Below are 19658 nucleotides of genomic sequence, written 5' to 3'. Positions count from 1 at the left end.
CAGAGAAACCCTTGAACTAAGCCACAGAACTAAGAGTCTTAACTATTCCTCGTGTGCTCTAACAACTGCCATATGATTTATGTCAAGAGAACAATTAAAAACATTAAGGTTAAAACCAGGAGTTTGAAGCATCTTGCTTCCTAGACTTGATGAACAACTGGGAACTTGACACAGGCATCTCAGTCCTGGATAAGGGATAGATCAGATCACTTTTAAATTATTTTCTCTGAACAGAGAGAGATGCCGTATGCCCAACACTTCTGAAAAGTGAAGACAATAGCTAAAATCTGGCTGCACCAACATACTATTTTTTAAGTCTCTACAGCAATTGCACGTAAACCATTATATGAGAGAGATGACCTCTCCTTCTGCAGGAGTGCAAAACTTTGAAATGCTAAAGCAATCTCCAACAAAATACTCATTCCTAAGGAAAACTAGAGTTTGGGTTTTTTTGCCCCTTCCCCATCCCCCCAGGTAGTGAGACATTTTATGCTGCAGAAATGTGAAAACAGAGCTGGCAGGGGTTTTAACTACAGTAACAAAAAAGTATAACAAATTCGTTTTTCAGAGAAAAATACCATGACAAAAAGTGTCCGACAAAAAAGCTTGCTCAGTTTCTGAAAAGGTTACAACAGCTTTTGCATCCCTTACACAAAGGCACCTACCAACACATTTTAGGAATGGGGCATACCATCATTATTATTCAAAACTTATATTGCAACAGTGCTTTGGAGCCATACTAAAGCTCAAGTCTCATTCATATCTTGCCAGGGACAAAGAAAAAGAATACAAGGCCTGAAAACTTAGCATAAATACATAAAACACAGCACATGAAGTTTAAGAACTATATATGACTTCAAGGCCAAGGCAAAGTTCTGACCCTATACATTAATGAAGTGCTCACAGAAAGATAACGAGTCAGAAGGAAAAATTCATTCACCAAGCTTCGAAAACACCCACTTTTACACCTAATTTTTCTTCAACCTGCCACAATACTTTCCCTAGCTGTTCAGCTTATAAATACTCCATCACTATGCTTCCACTTCTTCAATCTCCTCAAATGCCCTTTCCAAACTGAAGAAAGATGAAGCTTTCTAGCTGCCTTAACAAAGTTGTTCCATGAACAACGGAACTGAAAGCTCATTTCCTACGAACCTCTGTCACACATCACTGAACCTCTACTTCACCACACTAATCCCAGCTTCCTGCACAGCCAGTTCTCCTTTGATGCCAAGGCTCCATCAGTGTATTGAGCCCTACGTAGATCTCTTCCCATAAGTTTTTTTCACCTCTTTCAGTACCTGGGCAAAACCCAGCATATGCTGCAGCAAATCCCAAAACACATACAATTAGCTATTAACAGACATAACCAGAACAGGTATTTTTTTTGTTTTGTCCTGAAGCCTTTCTTTTAGCAGAGAAATTAATTTTGGTCTCAGGCAGTTACTGAAGTTTAACACATTGGTAATTACACCTACATCATAATTTCTTATTCCTGACTCACTTTGCCAAAAGCAGACAAGAGACTCCAAACTTACTTGGGAAAGATACAGACATGGAAAATAATTGCTCTAGTTTTAACTGCTGTAGGAACTGAAAGAATTAGCCCCTAACACCTCCTCCCATTCAATCAAGTCCCTCTCTAAATGCTGAATGAGTTTTTATATACACATCCTTGGAAATTAAACAAGTATTTTCCAGTAACTTAACATGCTAGGGGAACTTGTGCAAATCAGTACTCTTAGAATTTGGTTAACCCGCTCCTTACTAACATCTCAGAAGCTTCTTGATTTGGGGGGACTATAATCCTGTCTTAACATGTCTCCCTCTCCAGTTTCTAAAACCCTGGAACTCCCAAAATATCAATGGAATAGGAAAAGTTTATCTGTTTTACACAATTCTATCTATGTCAGTGAAAAGATAATACTTCTTTCAAATAAACAGATGTTCAAGGAAATGGAATTGGATATCACTCCACCCATATACATGGCAAGTGGTTCCTTTCTAATTGTTATTTACAGCATGTGGATTACCGTGCCAGTTAGATAACTGATTCAGCAGACCTTCCATCAGTAATAGCTGTGACTATGCATTTCGAAAGTAGTAATAACTTCTTTGGTTAAATCCTTCCTTCCCCCTGTTTAAGTCTTGAAGCTTTAAACATATTAAAACATTTTCATCTGACCAGGTTGAAATATTTAATGAAAAACTTATCTTTCATGTCTATGAACACTTCACCACAACAGTACCCCTTCTTCAAATGGAGCCTTTAGACATACTTCTACTGAAATTTGAAGTACTGTACAGTCTACTCACTTCAGTTTAGTCTGCTCATGCAAAGCAGATTGCTTAACTATACTTATGGGAGGTCTCAGAAAAGACACGGAAGAATTTTGGACTGAAAGAGATAGTCTTATTCTACTCCATTTTTTTTTTTACCTGCACCTAAAAGGAAGCTATACTGCACTTAGCTTTTTTTTTTTTTTTTTTTTATAATTTATTTATGGTGAGATAGACTAGTACCTCTCCACAAATTGTTCTAACTTGCCTTTAGTTTTAGTACGGGGAGTTCAATCACTGGCCCGGAAATCTCTGAGCAAAGGAATTTCTGGCATCTTGGTTGGAGCTGGCACCAACCCATTTTCCTTTGTTCTCATTAAAGGAACCATAATATGCTAAGTTAAATTAAAAAAGAAAAAAAAACCAACAAAAAACCCACACAAAAAACAAAACCCCAAAGTAAAAGCAGAATACAAATAGAATGCATATTCAGTGGATTACTGTAAGAGAAGATTTCCCTAATTTGACTCATTTTTCTAATAAAAGCACTATTTATTGCTGCAAAAAATCTGTAAACTGATCTTTCCAAGTGACTTGAACATCTTCCCTAAGTAATTTGCCTTCATGTACAGCCCTTCAGTTTGAAATGTCAGGAAAGGAACAGCCAGCTATCCATGCAGAAAATTCTACAAGCTGTAGCTGTCACAAATATTCAAATGCATGCACTAACCTAAAAACAGTATGACCCCCAAACATGACCAGCTTCAATGAATGGCAAAGAGTTCAGCAAATTCGATCCATCTAGGTAGGAGTAAAAGAAATCAAAGAGATTAAAAGCTCTCCAGATCACAGCATGCCAGAGCAATGCAGCTTAAGAGCTCCAAAATATCTCTGTAAACAAGCTTTTAATTCATACCATGTTGACCACAGAGCACAGTATTTTTAGTCGTACAAAGTCAGTCATATCTTCTACATGCAATAGAGAGCTTGCTTTTTTTGTTCTTCCCTCCCCTTCTTTAACCAATAATGGTCACTCCCTGAAGGGTCTAGATGGGATATGCAACTTAGAACCATGTTCTTGGACTTTAAGACCATTTATCTTTTTTATCCTTCAGTGTCTGGTATCTCTAAGCCATAGTGGATAGTCACCAAAATTTCCATTTTCTGAACACAGGAAACAACAAGAGAGCACAAACTGTAATATAACATACAACCATTAGACAATCTTTCTCTTCCCTTCTTCATCTCCTTCAAAGGAAGATTCAACCATTCATCTGGGTGTACACACAAAAAATACCAAAGACTTGATGAATATATTTATTAATTGGAGAGAATGAAGCAGGGGAAAAAAGCACCAAACAACTTAAATTGGATGGAAAAAGAAAAAAATAATTTTTAGGACTGTAATTCGTATACATTTATGATGCCATGGACTCGTGCTAACAGTCCAAAAATTGAATCCTTAGCAAATCATCATGTGTGGCACTAATTTGGTGTAGATACCACAGAAATTTTTCTAAACTAAAAAAATATCTTTATGTTAAAAATATAGACAAACCACTAATTTAGACAGGCCTCAAAATTAACAGCCCTTAAATGCTTTTGCTTGCTGTTCGTTATGTCTGTTACCTCACTCCCATCTCATCCAACAGTTGCCATCTAAATGGCAACGAAACACTGAAAAGAGCGCAGTGTCCAGCTATCCGTACAAATGATACACCAGCGAGCAGTTACCTCAGGCAGCTCCTGAGGAAGTGGCAACTTGGGAGAGGGAACAGCCACTGATCAACCAGACCTAAATAAAGACCTCTTCGACAATGAACTTGAGACACCAATAGTGTCCAGCAGATAGTGTGCTTACTGGAAAGAGACTAGAGGACAGAAGGTGGTGTCCGAAATAAAGAGGCTCTGGGATTTTAGGAATTTGATCAGTATGGAAATGCTCTCCTCTTCAAAGTACAGTAAGCTTTTTAAGACAGCTCCTTTACCTCCTTCACCCTACCTTTCACTAACAATCAGAATTACTACTAACTGTAATAACTAGAGAAACCAATGGTATCAAGGATAATATGTGACACTATCCACTCTAGGTATTTTGCAATAACATATTTATAAATCAAGCAAGCTGAAATTGAAAATATACTTTTCTCTTGTTTTGGAAAGACAACAAATGTAAAGAAGTCTCTTGATAAGATGCAATCAGATTTGCATTCTGCAAATTCAGAAGCAGGCTTTGTGCACTCCCTGCGCAGCACAAATACAGATCTTGGGGGGCGGGGGGGAACCACAAACAAACTACCCTGTTCTTACCACAAGACATCTGGAAGAAAATGCAATAAAATCCTAGGGAAAAGAAGTGCCAAACTATTCACACTTAGAATGTACACCATCTACAAATCTTTTTCTCTCTCAATATTCAGCAGAGGTGAAGGTTAAACACATTGCGATAGTAAGTGGGAACTTCACTTCTGAAGTTGACTTTTTTCTGTGTCATCTCCCATAGCTTTTTTTTGTTCTCAGTCATCTGGTTTCTGTTTTTCCACATACTGAGAAAATACTTGCAAAGTAACAGTAGACTAATGGTGTAGGCTAGCTGAGGTACATGGAAAGCCTGTATCTGTTCACGACAAAAGCAGACATACAGTACTATATGTTCTGCTACCTCCTAATTCAAGGTTTGAAAGAAAAAAAAAAAATCACTGAGGATGTAAAATGAGGAATCTTAAACACCACGAAATGACATTTAAAAATATTTTCACGACTAACTTGCAGAAGTGAACATCTAATTTTAAATTATTTTTGCTTAGAATGCTCAGACTAGAGTTTTCCTGTGAGTAATATCTCAAATTTTAAGTAGAAAAATTTCAAAAGACCTAAGTATAACATTAAACTGGTAAAATATTGAGGACAATTGATGGAACTTCTAGCATTTTAAAGCACTTAAATATAAATTCTGCATATTTTTGCTACATTGTTCAGAAGTACTGTATTGTAAAGGGTCCAATCCAGCTTTTGTAACATTATTGACTTACCAGCCTTATGGCTAAAACACAGTTTGCCTCTACAGATACGGAATTCACTGCTGTTTCATCCACTTCTACCTACTCAATTGTACAACAAAGGGCAATTCTTATCTCTATGCCTCAGGGCCCTTATATACACAGGTAGAGTCGCCTTCAAATGCAAACTTGTCCTGCCACTCACTTCACTGCAGGGACTGAAAAGATTTCTACAACATGAAGGTGATGAAACTATTCCTTAAACCTTAGTTGGACCAGTTTTCACCTTAAGCTTCAGTCTAATGGTCTCGTGACCTCAAATATCCTTTCAAATCTCCAGTGACATACAGGAAAAAAAGTTTTCAAATTTAGAACTCCCTTCAGATGCCAACACCAGAGCTAGCCTGAATTATCACTGGGACTGAAGCATATTCTGACATTCTAACAGAACTGCAATACCCTGTGACAAAAGTGTCCAGTGTGGCCACTACAGACATAGCACATGTGTCTGTGGTGACTTGTTAGGATGCTGGACAGAGGACTTCAGTGTTTGGGGACATTTCTCCAATGGGCTACTTATTCTACACACACATAAAACAACCAGCAACAAAAAAAAAAAAAAAAAAAAAAAAAAATCAGCTGTGCCTTTACTTTTGAACATAATTGTTGATGTTTTCAAGGAAAAACATAACTTGCCATGAATTTCAACAGAATCTGGGGTGATACCCAAATTTACATACCCCAAATCTGAGTTGATAATCTGAATTAGGATTCGGAGGCTACTTTGAAAATCCCAGCATGAATGTTCTGAAAAGCCCCTTCTGCTTAGGTTGGTACTGTCAGTAAATTAAAAAAGTGCAACAGCACTCAAGACAAATCTCAATACCTTCTGTAACACAGAATGTCCTCAAAACATCAAACAAAACCGCTGTTATGCAAGCATTTAGCTAAGTGTTTAAATTTGGTATGAGCAGTGTTTTATGCTACAGAGACAGAAGCCATGGGTAAAGTCCTTCATGGGATTTTAACATTAAATAAAGCCTTCAAAACAATACTGTAGTACTTCTTAACAACGTCTGGCATCCCCACCAAAGCAGATACCTTCAGGATACACCACTGCAGCCTTTTTATAGTTTTCATAACGCTATGAATGAGTAAGATTGGTCATTTTAACCACTGTGGCAGTGATATTTACACATGCACCCAATATTGGCAGGGTGCTGAAAACAAAGGAAAACTGGCCTATTAAATGGCTCCTTAAATTTGAAGTACAAGGAAAGGCTGATAGAGCTTGTTTCGCTCAGTTTTAAACGACAAAACTGGAGGGTGAGAGATAATTCTGCTGTGCAAGCAAACACAGAAGTTAGTTTTAATGAATACTGAACCAGACTAAGACATGTACGCTGGAAGATGAAAGGCAACGGACATACGTTGCAACAAGGCAAATTCTTACTGAATATTAGGAAGTTTCCTTCACTGTGAGGATGATCAACATTGCAACACATTGCCCAGAAGGGCTCTAGAATAATCCTGAGAAGCCTGATATAGCTTAGCAGTTAGATCTAACCTTCAAATCTGGCCCTTCTTTGAGCATGGGGTTGGACGAGATGACTTCCACAGATCCTTTCCAACTTAAATTATTTTATTAGTCTATGATTCCTGTTTCCAGTTTAGACTATTTTAGCTACCGCTTTCTTTTAATTGTAGTGTCGCATAAATCCAGGAAGACACTGAATACTCCTGCTGAAATGTCAAAGAACAATATGAGAGAACATCACCAACTTCAAAACAATGTTGTGATCCTCACTGGTTGCAATCTCTTCTTGGCATTAATGAAATTTTGGAAGGTCTCATTAAAAATTCTTGCCTCAGAACCTACACAATTTATCAAGACAGGGAAAAGACTATCCAGTAGGTCCAACCAAGGACACTTTGTAAATTATGGAAGTGATCTTGTTTTGCCATCTTTCTTACAGTATGAATCACTTCCAGATGTATAAATTGCCAAGACAGGTGAAGACTTTTCTCCCCATTACTACAAAACAGCAGGTGGGGAACAGCCAGCTTAATTACTTCAGACAGCAGTAATAACTTGACTTACCTTGCTAGTAAATATGAGTATCAACTTGGCTCACTTTTTGTTCGAATAGCTACTGTCAAACAGACTTCTCTGTATGTCAGTCAGGAACAATAAAACATGTACATTCTTCTTATAAAAAGGAGTAGTTTTTCATTACACAATCCTTTTGACTAATAGACCAAGGTGGTGACAGTTCGTGATAATTCATTAGCACAGGCAGAGTTGCTAATTAATACTGCTAGAACTAGGAGCACAACCTCAGTTTAAGGACTAGAGCAGAATTATTTTTCCTGCCCCAAAAAAGGTACAAAGAGAAGCTGCTCTCTGCTCATCAACAGAAGTTTGACTGTTTTGGAAAGATATTTCTGGAACAAAGTTGTCTCTTTGCTCTAGCAGCAAAAAAGTGAAAGCCCTATTACAATCAGTAAGGCAGCAAGAAGCTACTGCCATGTAAAATGTAAGTATTTTTGAGGGAAATAATATTTAACTCCTTAAGCATGGCAATTCAGGTCAACCTCTTCATAGTGGATGAAAATATGAGAACGCCTCTAACGAAACGTCTGCCTGAAATTAAGCATAATGATACTGATCTATCTCTTTTCCTTTAGGAGGGCGGGAAAGTGGTTTCTTACCAAGCGTATTAGCCACATAACAAAATAATGTGTCCAAGCATAACAAACAGTTATATCACATATCAGAGAGCTGAGCGGAAGATGAATTTACAGACTACTTAAAAATTGAGAAGGAAAAATTTCTCAAGGAGTCTATTGGTCCTCAGCTGTAGTAGAAGCATGGTCCAAGACGGCCATTATCAGTTCCAGTAGTCCAGGCAGACTAGACCTTTTGAAGTGTACGTTTTAGGGTAAGAAGCAGCCCTCACTCCTGCACAACCATGACAGTTTTGTGACACAGGCACCATGCATAAACTGCCACTCTTTCATAGAACTTGAGATGAGTATGCCCATTCCATATTTCACTCACTTAAAGGATTTTGAATGGGTAACTTCTCTTCTTATTATTAGCTTCAATTGAAATCAGTTATGTTCACGTTGTAAATGATCAGTTGAAAATTTCTAAAAGATCTTGTATACAGTCTAACAGGATAATTCCTCCCCACAAAGCTGACAGCAGGTCTCAGGTATCATCTGCAGTTCAATTAAACAGAAAATCTTAAAAAGTTGCAACTTTAGTACAATACGTCTGCCCAAAAGAACTGTTCAGTACAGCAAAAGACAGGTTTGTGAGACTGAAGCAGGTTGTGCTGTAGGTTTTTATTTTTTTTTATTTTATTTTTTTTTTAAATAGTAGAAGGTATTCTCGCAATGTCAATTTTTTATCCCCAAGTCAAACTGAGTTGAAATATTCTGTTGCATTTCAGAAATAAAGTGCCAGAAGTCATCCATGGAGGGTGGCTCCTTGGAATCCACTATTGATCTGTACTTTAGCAAAGGAAATTCAGGTAAGAACTACTACTTCTACTGAAAGTCTTTCGAAGTATCTTTTAATTTCTGTTCTTTCATTGCCCACTCAAATGTTGAGTCGCTTGGAATACAGTTAAATATTAAGAAACTGCTGGGCTTGCCTAGAAGGTTAACACTTGCAAACTGCTCCAGGACTTTGGTGCAGGTTAGCTCCCTCGCAGGTCAGTTGCTGAAACCGTATCTTTGAATACTTTCTCCCTCAACAATCTCAATACTGAGTTACCCAGATCAGACTGCCTATGAAAGACAATTAAGTTAACATGGCCAACTTGTCAGGAAAGCAAATTAGAAGCACTCAAAAAAAAAATCCCATCTGCATAGCTGTAGAGGTGGTAAACTCTAGCTAGTCTGACAAACAGCTGGAAAGGCAAGAAAGCGCCTTCAGCTAGTGCAGCTACTGTAGTGAACGTCTGACTCTACAGTCAAACTTATGATCTACTTTTCACGACCAAGCTTCAATTTTATTTCAAACCAACTAGGACAACAACTGTAAACACAGGTGCACAGAATCACAGAATCATTGCAGACAGAAGGGATCTCAGAGATTGTCAATCCCACCCCTTTCCTCAAAGTATGGTCAACTACAGCAAGACGCTAGGGGTTGTGTCCAGCTGGGTCTTGAGTATCTTCAAGAAGGAAGGCAGCACAACCTTTCTAGGCAACCTGTTCCAAAGGTCTGACCACATTCCCCCCTTATGTTTGAGTGGAGTTTTCTGTATTTCAGTTTGTGCACATTGCCTCTTGCCTCTTCACCAGCCACCACTGTGAAGAGTTCAGCGCAGTCTTTCTTAGTCCCCTCACTGGGTATCCACACACATTGATAAGATCCTCCCCCAAGTCTGCTCATCTCAAGGCTAAAGAGTCCCCACTCTCTCAGCTTCTTGTGTCAGGTGCTCCACAGCCTCTCTCTGTGGTGCTTCACTAGACCCACTCCAGATGTTCAACTAATCCCTAATGCAAGTAAGCAATAACACAAAGAGGCAATTTCAGATTTCTTTCTTCCCTTCTCTTTCTCGAGATCTACAGCAAAAAATTTTAAATCAATGCAGCTTTTTGGAGTCAGTTACAAATACCAATTACCAATCCTTTGTGTGATTATCATTTATTTATCTCAGATGCCAGATCAATGTCACTTACACCAAGAGGTAAGCTCTACCAAGGCAGACAATTTTGTTAGGAAGTTGAAAATTTGAATCTATTTCTACGCACAATCTCAAGAGATTGATTTAAGCGCAATACCCACAATAGAATTTTACTGGCATTATGCTACAGTTGCACAAAACAAGTATCTTCATCTCTTAGTTGCATTACTAAAATTGCATCTTTAGACTTTTATCAAAATATTATTAAAATCATTATTAGGAATTATACTCCTTAGGGCAGGATCTGTATGACAAAATCCCAGATCCCACCCAAACACAAATTTATTAGATAAAAAACCCAAAATCCCTGGCTATCACTAATCTCATATTCTCTTTCTAATAACCACAGTCTTGCAGAAGAGAGAGATAATTTTGTAAGGCATTTGAAAAGCTCTAATTAGAAATCAGGTCAACTGTAAAGTAATTCTAGCTTCCACTTGCACCCAAAACAAGACAGCAAACACAAGGCTATGACAAATCCAATACAACGCCCCTTGTATTCTTCACTACAATAACGTGTTTCATTATACGACTAGATATTTAACGAAACAATTCAGAAGAGTGGAAATCTAAGTCCTACTTTTTATTTCTGCACTGATCTTTCTTCAGGAATTTTCTAAAAGTTTCTACTTCAACAAGCTTTGTATCTCTTGGTACCACAGCAAGTTGGGCAGCCTGAATAGAAACAAAATAGCAGCAATTACTTTGAGAAGTTTGGCTTACTTCCATGATGGAAAGAATGTGCATATTCAGCACTAGAACTTTCCTGAATTCATCTTGGCTACCTCAGAAACAGTCTCTCACTGTCACAGAGGTAGTGGACTTAGGGTTGCCAGTTTGTCTAGAAGGCAAGGAAGACCTTCACCCCAAGTCAAATCCCAGCCTTCCTGCAACGACTGTACTGCTGATCAACGAGAACTTTCTCCTTCTCATGGAGACATCCAATCAGGCATAGGAAAAAAAAATTCTGTGCTGTGGATTTCCCAAAGACCATCATCTTGCTTGCTGCAAAAGGCAGGTCTCACCTTTTAGAGCAGGGCAGCAATAATCTGAGTGGCAGATGCTCATTTTGATATTAAAATTGAATTACCATTAACTAAAGAAAAGAATACAGAAGACAACCATCACTGCAACACTTCTAGGACACGGCTCTGCTCTTCCCATCTGAACAAAAACCCAGGAAAACACACCAACCATTACTGGATTTCAGTTTGAAGTCACATGAAAAAGCCATTTTTACATGCCTTTTGCTAAGAAATCTGTAATTTTCTTCTCTGATCAAGCTTCTTTTCCTAAAGCTCTGCGTACCAGGATCTTAAAAATGTTCATCCTTGAAAGAGCATTTTGTTCACCATTTCTGTTCCTTTATTAAAACACATTCTAAAGAAGTAAGGCTCGTATTTCAAAGAGGACCAATCTACCATACACACACCAAAAGGAAGGCCCTGGTTCTATCATGTTTCACATTATTTCAGTGACGAGCGGTATAAAAACTTCACGTACAAACTCACTACCTCAGTGCCAAGCTTCCAGAATGATTATCCCTTTTACATCAACTTCTGATTTACCTTCTGAAATTGCAATGCATATTTCTACGCTTTTGAATTTAAGGCAAGTCAACATCCTGCTTTTTATTTTTTCAGCCACAATCCACTATTAGATAGAAATATTGAAGGAACCAAAAGGGCGAGCACCAAATGAACAACCAACGCTCCCAGCACATTTAAACATGAGTGCTTCACACCATTTACTATGGTAAGGCCCTTTTTAAATAAATGTGTGACTCACTGTTTGTTTTCTTCACCAGGAGGTGGAGTCTTGCCATGCCCCTCCATTACAAAATCCTCATGTTCCATCTGCAAAGGCAAGCATTGCAGGTCAGAAATCGGTGGAGCAAAATGCACATCACCTAAAGTGGCCCTTTTCCATACGCAACAACTTAGGACAGCCACTTTATCACAGTGGCTGGTCTAGAACAGATCATGTAGTTTCTTAGCAACATATGTACATCTCCAACCCCATTGCTATGGTATCATTTTATAGCACAGTCTACAGAAAATCTTACAAGGGAAAAAGAATTACTTAATTGCTATAGCAGAAGACTATCAGTCAGGGTATTTATGTTCTAAGTTTTGCTCTGTTATGGACTTCCTTTGTCATTCTGAGTAAGTGTGGCTTCTACCACTTCTCCCCTACACATAAAGCAGGAACTAAAAAAGTCACCTCTATCAACATCTCTGGAGAAAAATCAGAATTTTAAAAGAAACTTATTAACCACAGACAGAAACTGCTGTGAAAGCAGAGTACTACTTGCAAAAAAGAACTTTTATATGAAAAAGAGACTTTCACTGCACACGCATAGCTTAGTGAGCAGGGTAAAAAAGAGGCCTAAGGGAACCTCAAATAGATACTGTTCCAATGACAACATAAGGTAGGCATTTCCTTTGGCTCACACGTTAAAAGATTCCAAGGGCACTAAGGAAGTTTTCTGTTTAATTGTTCGCTTTTAAAATACAGTTTTAGCATACATTTTCAGTAATTTATTTGGCCAGAAAGAAGAATCATATTATATTTGACGATTAGTTAATTACACACTCTTCACTTAATTTCTTCATTCAGCCAGAATTTCTTGCAAGGTAGCAAAATATTATTCTCTTTATACAAAAATTCAACACATGCACTTAGTATTTTATATAAACGTCCAGATATACAGTTAGCAATGCTCTACTTCACGTGAAGCCAGCAAACAGGCCACACTGCAATACTCAACAAGCCATACAAAAAAGCAACTAAATCATAAGTCACAAACAAATCCATGATCCACTACATTAAACTGGAAATAAGAGAGAAGCACTGTTTAGTCAGTAAAGATAATATGGTTTATTCAGTCTTTGAAGAAAAAAAAAAAATCCCCCAGAACCAAACCAAACCAAAATCCAGCACCCACTTTCCCTTGTGCCCCTACCCTCCCCCCGAAAGAGTCAGGTTTACTCATTTGTACCTCGATGCTGTTGACAGGTCAAAAATACTGACAAAAACCCTATTATCTGCATATTGACATCTAACCAGGATAACAGAAATTGTATTATTTGCCTGCACAGACACAGCCCAAAGCAAAACCACAAATGAACTGAGAAACTGATGTACTGTAAGGTGGTAAAGACATCCAGAAGACAGTCAAATACGTGTAGGGTAATTTCACATTTGCAAATGTGTACCAATGCAACCCACAGTCAGAACAATATTTTCATGTAAAATCAATGTTTGAATGCAAGAAAACTTTGTATTAAAGTTTTGTAAAAAACCTCTGACTTTTATCCATGTATTCCCACTGTATCAGAAACACTGAAGATTGTACCTCAGTCTGTATCTGATTCACAAGAACTCTAACATCTGGACTCAAAAACTGTCTAGCTGAAGAGAAGCGTATTCACTCCACTTTTTCTGTTGTTGCAGATGTTAAAACACAAGTGTGACAACAGGTAAAACAGCTACTGATTTGTGGCCAAGTAGCAAACCAGCACGGTTCTGTGACTGACCGTAAATGTTTAAGAGTTATTCTTACACAACCTGAAATCAGGAGGTATTTTAGCCTGTTGCTGGTATGAGACAAGTACAATTCATATGAATAGTAAGCAAGGGAACAGTTTGTGACCAGTATTGGCAAGTAGGATAAACTAAAGCCCTTGGGAGTAAAGAATCACTACATACAGCAAATATATAGCACTAAAGTAACAATATTCCCATACAAAATACAAATTCAACTTAATCAAGCTGTAGAAAAGGAGAGATCATGAAAACTGAAGTATAAAATAAGAATGATTTTAAAACCAACAAAAACTTAGAAAAGAACAGGAAATTATTTTATTAGATCATAAACAAGAAATCTGAATTAGAACTGGAACATCTAGTAGGCCACCACCAGGACAAGGCAACTGCCGAAGTACTGCCAATAAAACTTTTGCTTTAGTGGAATTTTGTATGAAGGATGCTAGTGACATAGCTATTCCAGACACATTATCATCTGGCATTCATATCTGTCAGAATTACCATTTTAAAAAGAAGTGGGCAAATAGTGAAAAACAACAATCGTCTGAGCTAGAAACAAGAAGATTGTAGGTCCAAGCACAATCTGTTTTAAAGCAAGTAGAAAACCCCATCTCCTTTTAGAAGTGTTAATCAGCTTTATTTCAGACAGCAGACAGAAGTATCTGAAATGACCAAAATCTGCATTATCAAAAACTGAAGATATGGTACAATTATGTCAGTAGTGAAAAAAAGAGCTGGGCTTTGTGCAACTTAGAGAAAGGCAATGACAGAATTTCTCATGAGAAGTTCACCAAGAAAATTAGTCATGGAGTGAGAAAACACTCATGAATACAGAAATTGTTCAATACACAAAGTAAAGATTAATTGGTAGGCTCACCCTAAAAAAAGCCAACAAAATGCATCAAGACACTAAAAGAGGACATAAGAACTTCAAGAAATTGAGCATTAGTGAACTAGGAAAAAAAATAAATCTCTTTTTACAACGAATGAACAACTACACTGGTAGGAAACAGTTGGCTGGTCAGGTTCAGAGGATAATGGTTACTGCATTGTATGCTGCCTGGAGGCTGGTAACAAGTGGGGTCCTGCAGGGGCCTACTCCAGGACAAGTCCATTAAACAACTTTACCAATGACTTGAAGGGCTGTTATGGCGTACTCTGGTCCGAATTTTAAGATAATACTTAACTGGGGTGAAGAGGTTCAGTCAACATGTCCAAGGGCAGGGCTGCCATTCAGATGGACGTAGACAGGCTGAAGGAATGGATCCTACAGAAACTGTATGAATTCAAACAGGACAAACACAAAGCCCTGCACCTGAGAGGCCCTGGCAATGACACAGGCTGGAGACTGACTGGGGAACAGTTCTGCGGAAAAGGTCTTGGCAGATAGCAAGCTGATCATTGGCCAGCAGTGTGCCCTCGCAGAAAAGGTCAACAGTATCCCAGGCTTTATTAAGAGCAGCCTTGCCAGTAGATGAGGGAACTGATTATCACCTCTACTCAGTGCTTATTATTCCAGATATGGTCAATGCACCTTGTTTTGGGCCCCCCAATGCAAGAAATATATCCATAAAGTGGATGCAGTAAGCCACCAGGATGCTCACAGAGACAAAACACTTGCTCTGTGAGGACAGGCTGAGGGAGCTGGGCTTGTTTAGCCTAGAGAAGACACAGCTTTGGAGAGCAATGAGCATAAGTGGAAACTAAGAGATGTCCAGACAGGATATAACATGACTCATTTTCACCGTAAGAACAGTCAAGCACTGAAACAGATAGCCCAAAGAAATTTTGTAGTCTCCTTGCTTCAAGATTTTCAAGGCCAGACCGGATAAAATACCTCATAACCTGGTCTGACCTCATAGCTGACCCTGCTTTGAGCAGGAGGTCAGACTACAGACCTCGCAAGGCTGCTTCCAACCTGAATTGCCCAGCAATCCTGTGAACGCAAGAACAGATTCAGTCTAATATAGACAGGTAATATACAGGAGAAAAAATTCCTGATCAAATTCCCAACCCAGCAACAACCTGCACTTCAGTGTGGAAAGGTCCAAAATATCTTAGAAAGTTACATATTCAAAGAAACAAAAATAAAACATCCATCAAGAAAAACTAAACTATGCCGAACAGTAATAGAGAAAGAAATACTGAAATACTGTAGCAGAACCATACCATATCCTCTTTCAGAATACTGTCTATGACAGCAGACAGTGAAGGCTCAAAACCCCTCCACAACACTCTACAAACAGGAGAATAAAGAAAGGTCTAAGGCACAGGGAAGTTTTTACATTAACAAAATCCAACACTTGGGCTGCAGATCTCCCTTAATGCAAGACAACACATGACAAGTATTATAAACAACAACAAAAAAAACCCCACACAGTTTGACTGTGTTGTAACAAATATCACCCCTTTGCTACCACAATACAAATAAAACCTAATACACTTGCAAAAAAACCAGCATAAAAGGAGATACCATTATTTGGAAAATGTACTATTAAGCAGACAAAAAATTACTTGTTGTACAAACACAAATTACAACACCAAATTTCACAAGTCCTGGTGAACTTCATGTTTTATATATTTGTACGTATGAAGATTTATTTGTGTATTAGAGGATCACAAAACAACAGCAATACAAGCTTTTCAGTTTCTGGCAATGAGATCATTTTTAGAGAGTGAAAGGGGAAGTTATATATATATATATTTTTATATATATATATATATATATATAAATAAGATCATTCCACAGGCCTGATCTAGTGCAACAGTTTTTGCATCCCTCTTTTTGCAAAACCTTGCCTCTAATTTCCTTTTGCTTGCCTGCATATGCTAAACAATTTCATGATCAGTGATCTATATTATCTATATTTTTCACTTTGAAATCTGCAGTTTTTAAAATTTCTGCTAGAAAATGCTATACAGTCTATTGAGTGTTCTAAAACGTCTAGAATAATAGAGCAATCTCAATTTCCAGCTTTCCCTGACATTTAAAAGCAAAAATTGCTTTACTGGGTAGTTCATCTTAATTCAAAGAAATCTATCTGACAAAGACCCTTCCGAAAGCAATTTATTAGCAAACTGCCCCAGTAAAATTCTGTTTACATTTTCCTAAAATTAGCTCTTAGGCTCAGCTATCTATTCATTAATTTCTGAGATAAAAAAAAAAAGTACTTAAAAATTAAAATATTTAGGTCTTATTTTCCCAATGACAATAGCAACATACCATCGCAGAAAGGATGGGAACATGACCTGAGGATGAAGAGGAGAGAGGAACAGCACATAATAGCCACAGGTAGCTGAAAATATCCTTCTTTTTCACCTCCACCCACAGCTCTTGTAAAATTCCTATGCACATCACTTCCCCACAAGTGTCTCAGTTTCTCTTCACTATCATCACCGTATCATATCCAGCACTCTTTCAGTCTTCTTTTTAAGGAAGCTGGAGCCCAGAGTCCTCACTAAGTTTCATCCATACACAGCAGATAGCAACCACAACAGATCTGGTCATCTGCAAGCGTTCTGAAAAGGCATATTCCAAGTCTTTAGTCTCTGCTGACTTACACCATATGCAGGAAATGCAGTTGTCCTGAGTATGCAGAAAAAGAGTGGAAGGCAGAGGTAAGATAAAACTCTTGTACCTATTGTGTTCCTCCAAGGGAAAGCAGAAAAGGTGGAAGGGTTTCCCTTAAAAGGACTGCAGAGGGAGCCATTGATTCCAAAAGCAGGAATCGAACTGTACTCCACACCTGCTTCTCCTGGCAAGCAATGGAAAAAGCTTCAAGATTATGGCAGCTGGAAACAGGAACCAGAAACAGAGCCTTAAAACAGCAGAGGAAAAGTCAGTAGAAAACTTGCATTTTTAAACAAACGAACCGCAAGTTGTTGAACTCCATGTTTTATTATTTCAAAGCTTTTTTCCCCTGAAAATCCAGGCACCTGTGAATATCCAAATTTTGACAAAAGTTTATACATTGAGCGTTCTAAATAATAAGACATACTGTTTTATGTAAGTCAAAAAAGCTATTCACAATTAGACACTCAATACTTAGTTTTCAGAAAGTGCAATATATCAGAAGGAACTTAGACATAATATACTATTGCTCTTTTTTCCAGAAGTGCAACACCTGTTGCTACAGTTTCAACTACTCCTTCTAAAAATATCTTCAATGACACCCTAACGGATTTGATTAATGAGTAAACCTAATCTGGAGTTCCTCAATAAAGTCAGCCACACTTCGAAGTGTCAGAAAGTTTCAAGGGCAAAAGACTCATCTTTCCTGAATCCTGATGACAGGAAACATTTTCGTAACAAGAGTCAACTTGATGTCTTAGCCCAACAAAACTGAACCGAGCATAAGGGAAACCAAACACTTTCTCAGGAAAAAAAAATATAGATGCTTGTACGAAATCCTATACGTACTAGTAAAAGCTATTAATTTTAAACAGTATTTAGTCTTTTTGTCTTCAGCAGTTGTAGAAACATACTAATGCAGCTTCATTAGAGCACTATTATCCTTTTCCCACTCATTCTATAGATCCTTTCCGTAGCTCTGATTTTTGTTTTCCTCTTCTACTCTATAAAAAAGACTGAAACCAGCCACCTGAGTGAACAGGAGATGAATACTCTTAAGATTTTTCATTCGCTAGCATCTCAAGAACACATGAACTGAAAAACTTACCTGGCGTACAACTAGGCACCGGTGAGGACCAGCCAAGGTCAAAAGCTGCTTTCTGCAGCTTGTGGAAATTTATTTCCAGTACTTTCTGTTACCTGCTAATTTTAACAGCCCACTGCGGGCCCAGCTTCAGACTGATAAATTTGGTGTTTTGTCACAACTACTGCTTTACCACCAGTGTACCTTCCCAATCACAAGCAGCAACAGTGCTACTGTAAACAGGTCATCAGCATTTCTTTTGTCTCACTAATACTTGCTTTAAGTAGACTTGCACAACCTAATCGTTAAAATCCAAGCAATTAGTCACTAGTCACTGCTGCTAACAGTGGTGGAAGCCCTATAAATGCCACACAGTTAGAAGAACTTGTCAGAAATCTCAGAGACAATCTGAGATCTAACAGAAATGTAACCACTACTAGAAATGAAAGGAAAGCTGAGTCACATCCCTGCCCGGCTTTATTATAAGCACTTTGGACAAAATGCATCGGGGAAAACTTTACTCATTAGCAACGAATTAATTCAATTTTTAATATAACTTCCTTTAATAAAAATCAATGCAATTTAGCTGCAAACACCTTAATAATTTTCTTAGGGATAAATTAGTGTTAAGCTAGCATCTCGAAATATGCAGAGAATAGCACAAATTGGTTAGCAAAATTAGTCCCAAAATACACTTTTTAGATTAAATATTAATTTCAGTACACAGATGAAAGCATTAAGAAAATACTCATTAACTTAAAAGACCTTAGAAATAGTCATTAAACTTAAAAGAAAGAAAATAATAGAAAAAAACAGTTCCTAAAACGAGAAAGAAAATTTTTCTGAACCAGAGGAAAGTCGTAGAGACAAAGACACGCATAGAAAGTTACCTGAATTTTTGGTCTCTTTCAGGATTTTGTTGTATTGTACAACATTGTGATGTTACTACTGAACCTTTCTACCTTTTCCCCCCCTCTCAATTTTGCCAAAGCACAGCCTTGAGATACAAAAAAATACCAACACAACATGTGAACCATCTCCCAGCCTACTCACTATTTTCTTGAAGTTTCTCATCAGCATCTAGACTGAGCATTTCAATGTTATTACCATCACGCAGTCCTAACTGGTTTTCCTGTTAGTGAAAAGAGAAGTGAAAACATACTAACGTAATCCTACTGCTAAGTCACATACCGCATTCAGTACTCCCTGCTAATAATTTTAAATGTTAACACACTTAAACCGCATATAATTACTTTTAAAAATCACTAATCTAACACCTATGTTTGGTATATGCAGCCTAATGGTACTTCAATTCCTGACTCAACGAAATGTTACAACATTAACTATAAATGCCAACAGGTTAACATATGCCATCATTAAAATGTGCATCATCCTTATAGACTAATAGGACAGATTATCAATGGTGGCTCAGTCATTAAGAATAGAAAAGTTATGTAACTCACAGTACGTAA

At 37.8% G+C, this 19658-nt stretch overlaps 1 protein-coding gene across 14 annotated transcripts in view; it reads right to left on the bottom strand.

Moving 5' to 3' along the window:
• TNRC6B (trinucleotide repeat containing adaptor 6B) overlaps positions 1–19658 on the bottom strand; it is a 141679-nt gene that overhangs the window by 80597 nt on the left and 41424 nt on the right. For 12 of the 14 annotated variants that reach the window (XM_075429293.1, XM_075429290.1, XM_075429295.1 and 9 more), the window contains one exon: positions 11771–11838. The exons of the other annotated variants lie outside the window; for them this stretch is intronic. In XM_075429293.1, the coding sequence (XP_075285408.1) occupies positions 11771–11838 (68 nt within the window). Of the gene's footprint in view, positions 1–11770; positions 11839–19658 lie in introns of those variants that run through there. 14 annotated transcript variants of the gene reach the window in all.

This window comes from Opisthocomus hoazin, chromosome 8 (assembly GCF_030867145.1).
Source record: "Opisthocomus hoazin isolate bOpiHoa1 chromosome 8, bOpiHoa1.hap1, whole genome shotgun sequence".
NCBI lineage: Eukaryota > Metazoa > Chordata > Aves > Opisthocomiformes > Opisthocomidae > Opisthocomus > Opisthocomus hoazin.
This window is presented reverse-complemented; position numbering and strand designations above follow the sequence as displayed.